We start from the raw sequence: 4,210 nt of genomic DNA on the forward strand, positions 1-4,210 counted from the left end.
CGATCATCAGGCCGTGTTTGTTGTGCAAATATAAGGCAGTGACAGTACTTACTTCTATTGTATTTTGAGTAAAGGTTTTTAATAATAGTGCAGTACAGTGTCCATCTATTGAGAGATAACTGAACTTCCAAGTACATTTCTCCATCTATGGAGAGATAACTGAACTTCCAAGTATTTTTTTCCATCTATTGAGAGATAACTGAACTTCCAAGTATGTTTTCTTAATTTTTTCTCCATCTAATGAGGAATAACTGAAATTCCAATAAATAAAGATGAATAGGTGTTGGCTTTAAATGTAAATCACACTGACTGTCCAGTTTGTTATGATCCACAAAATTCCACAAGATGCTGGAAGACGTCTTGTCCAACTATAACCCATTTGTTTGAGACTATGATATGCATTAAGTTCACAGGTCTCGGCCGTGAGTTACGATCACATGTCCAACATTCAGACTAACTCTGATTCTGCTAAATCAGATTAAGTTTCGGTTATAATTTTGTACTAGAAAGAACATTGCTAATGCTATTACCGCATTCTTGAAATCGTTCTGGATAATAGGAGCGCCGCCTATTATTTCAGTATTTTGGAAGAGCCATTATCCATATAATTGAAAATATAGTACTTTAGAGTTAACATGCTTGGCAGTGACTTTCAGGGTTAAAAGAACCACTCCTTATCACAAGAACATTACCTCTTACCATTACACAACCACAAGCAGAATCAAGTGCCAGGTGTGGGTTTATGCAACTCATCAGACCACACCACACGTTTTACGGAAGCCATGTTTTAAGGCATGTGTGTTAGATAAGAGCTCTTCAGACAAGTTGTCAGTTCTTGATATGGCACGAATCGAGATAGTTAAATCCTTTCCACTCCGGCATGGCCAGGTGGTTAGGGTGCTCGACTCGCAATCTGAGGGTCGCGGGTTCGAATCCCCGTCACACCAACATACTCGCCCTTTCAGCCGTGGGGGTGTTATAATGTGACGGTCACTCCCATTATTCGTTTGTAAAAGAGTAGCCCAAGAGTTGGCGGTGGGTGATGATGTCTAGCTGCCTTCCCTCTAGTCTTACACTGCTAAGTTAGTGATGGATAGTGCAGATAGCCCTCGTGTAGCTTTGCGCGAAATACAAAACAAACAAACAAACCTTACCACTCGTGAAATAATCGATCAGTTGGGACACATGTTGATATTTGAAAACTTTCAAACCGTCTTTTACCTTCGCCAGTCACCAGGAATCGGGGACACAGTTGTTTTTATTTTAGTGTTAAATGTATTCTCTTTTAAATGCTATTGTTGATAGTCTCTAATAACAGATAATACTGTATAGATATTTCAAAATCGGAGCCATCTCAACTATTTGCCTTCAAAATAATCATGACGTAATTACGTCTTTGTATTTATAGGGTCCACGAAATCACCTGATATCACATGGTCAAACTTTTTGGCTTATGGGAATAAATGTAATGCTCTTGAGGTGTGCATTGGATCTTAATAAATTAAGTAGTCACTGTAAATCATATTAGAAAACCCTCTATTATATGCAAGTTGAGTATTGCAATTTCAAGCAATATCACCTTTCATTAATACAACTAATTCGACGGCAAGTAACAGTGGAACTTTATGTAGTTCGAGAAACTCATTTAGTTGTTCTTATAAATTGCTACAACGTCAGTGTAAAACATGTTTTCGGAAGCTTAGTTTTCTAGCTGTCTCTAGCAGACTAACACTGATTTCTTAACTAACAAATTAAATGATTACTTACTGTCCACGTGATGTATGAAGGAGAAGGGTGACGAGAGTAGAAGTACCTGGGCACAAGCAGTTATTGGCTAACATAGCATACTTGAACTCATCTTCACAAACCACATGTTCTATATGATAAAACAATGTTCTATATGATAAACCACATGTTCTATATGACAAAACAATGTTCTATATGATAAACCACATGTTCTATATGACAAAACAATGTTCTATATGATAAACCACATGTTCTATGTGACAAAACAATGTTCTATATGATAAACCACATGTTCTATATGACAAAACAGTGTTTTAGCACAGAGAATTTCTTACTTTGCACTGAAGAACAAAAGTACGGTGAAATAAAACATGCAAAAGAAAAAAGTGAGCGAGTTATCTAGTACCAGATAGTGGAATATTTTGAGTTGTGTGGTATGGATGATGTCAGGAACCTAATTTTGCTGCAAGTCAAAATTCATTGAGAAACATTTCGCGGTCTTATTTCACGGATTTATTCATTTAATTGATTATATTCGTTAGAATTTACTTACAAAACCCTCTGATTTAAACTGTTACTTGCTGTGTTTTCGAAGTAGTGTAGCTCAATTAATTATGTTTGAAAATTCTAGATATTTACCATAATATGTTTGAAAAGGAATGTTAGAAAAGAAGGTTGCTATAGTGACGCCTGTTTTTCGTTATAAAAGACACAATGCTAAAGGTTAGCTCACTTTTTATGTGAGCATTGATTTAAGGAAGATATTTTTTATGCTTTATGCTTAAATTTATGTAACATTTATTTTTTTTAATTTTAGAAAAATATCATACTTTTAAATATTACTTTTTTGGTAAAAATGAAACCATTGCAGGTGACAATACAAGTTACTATGGTGGAGTTCATACCAAATTTGTACATCTCTAACATTGACTTTCGTGCTTTTTGAAAACTTATTTCAATTAGCAATAGACACATACGTAGAGTGTGGGAACATTACAAGGAATTCATAACTGAATTTGAAAACGCGAAATATATAATTTGAGAAATTAACTGATATAGAATTTTATATATGTTATCTCCATTTAAAACTAACACAAGCTGTGAAATCTCTTACCACAAAAACTAAATGGAATAACAAATAAGTCCATTATAATGTAGTTCCCTGTTTACATACCTTAGAAAGGTTGGTGTTACGTTTCAAATATTCTCATGCTATCGATGCTAAGCCAGCTAGAGGCCGGAAAAATCTGCTTACTTGCAACGCTTAAAATTAATTTACATTCATTCGAAGTCAGAAAAATAATTGCTCGATATAGAGCAACTCACTATATTTACAAATCAATAAAATGAAGGTGTCAGAACAATGTAGTTATTTTCCACAACCTTCAAAACTTTTCAGAAGTTACGGCTATTTTATATCAGTTACTTTTAGGACAGAGGCTTTAAATGGAATTTATTAATAGTGTTCTGATAATTTTGTAAAGTGACTTCTTACCGGCAAATGCAACGTGCACCTTGTTATCGGGACGGAAAATCTGTACGTACTGTGGAACGTTAGGGGCGAAGTCCCGGACAGCCCATGATCGAAGAATGGTGTGTTCATCCTAGAGGAAGAAACTGCATTATGAAAGTTTGTATAACATCTACGTACTTGGATACCTTTCAAAAGCTAATTTATATAGACAGCGTGGTCACAAGTAACTAGACACCACCTTTTCAGAAAAAATGAAATTTTTCGGTCATATTCACATGAATTGATATATTTATAATTTAATTAATATCTAGTAGATCTTCATTTCGCTTCGTGGAGTTCGTTGATCCTTTGGGGCATCGTGAGAATCATCTCGACAATTTTAGATTGTGGGGATTTTCGCCCACTCTTGCTTCAAAACTTGGAATAGATCGCTCATCGAAGTTAGTTTTTTGGTTGTTTCTTGACTTGCCGGTCGAGTATGGCTCAGAGGTTTTCGATGGGGTTCATGTCAGGAGATTGGCTCGGCCAGGGCAACTTCTGGATACCATTTTCTTCCTGCCACTTTTGGGTGTTCCTAGCAATGTGACACGGTGCTCCATCTTCCTGGAACAACGTTATGTTCTTGTTCACGAAACCCAAGGAATAAAGTGGCAAGAGTCCTTCCTCCAATATTTCGACGTATTTCGCAAAATTTATGTTGCCAACGCACTCCACTAAGCATGGTTTGGGGAGCTGTTTGGGTTAGTGGGAGATCGACACGCTGAAACCACCATGCTTCACAGTTGCTGCAATCTGTTGAGCCAAAACTCTTGGTGAGGCATTCTCCAGACCCATATCCTTTCACTGTCCAAAAATTGAGCGAATCTTGATTCGTCTGAGAACAATATGGTCTTCCAAAAGTCCAGAGGCTTGGTCATCATATCACTTGCCCACTTCATTCGTCTGACTAATGTTGGACAGGTCTTAAATAAAGGGTTTCCGTCTAAGCTG

General features: G+C 36.5%; 1 protein-coding gene across 1 annotated transcript in view; it reads right to left on the reverse strand.

Annotated features, from left to right (window-relative positions):
• The window catches only part of LOC106465293 (potassium channel subfamily T member 2-like), a gene marked incomplete at its 5' end in the record, with an annotated part of 71,587 nt that overhangs the window by 39,948 nt on the left and 27,429 nt on the right, over nt 1–4,210 (reverse strand). The window contains 2 exons of the mRNA XM_013925500.2: nt 1,768–1,876; nt 3,242–3,350. Of these exons, the coding sequence (XP_013780954.1) occupies nt 1,768–1,876; nt 3,242–3,350 (218 nt within the window). The remainder of the gene's footprint in view (nt 1–1,767; nt 1,877–3,241; nt 3,351–4,210) is intronic.

The sequence above is a fragment of the Limulus polyphemus genome, unplaced genomic scaffold (genome assembly GCF_000517525.1).
Source record: "Limulus polyphemus unplaced genomic scaffold, Limulus_polyphemus-2.1.2 Scaffold1897, whole genome shotgun sequence".
Classification (NCBI taxonomy): Eukaryota; Metazoa; Arthropoda; class Merostomata; order Xiphosura; family Limulidae; genus Limulus; species Limulus polyphemus.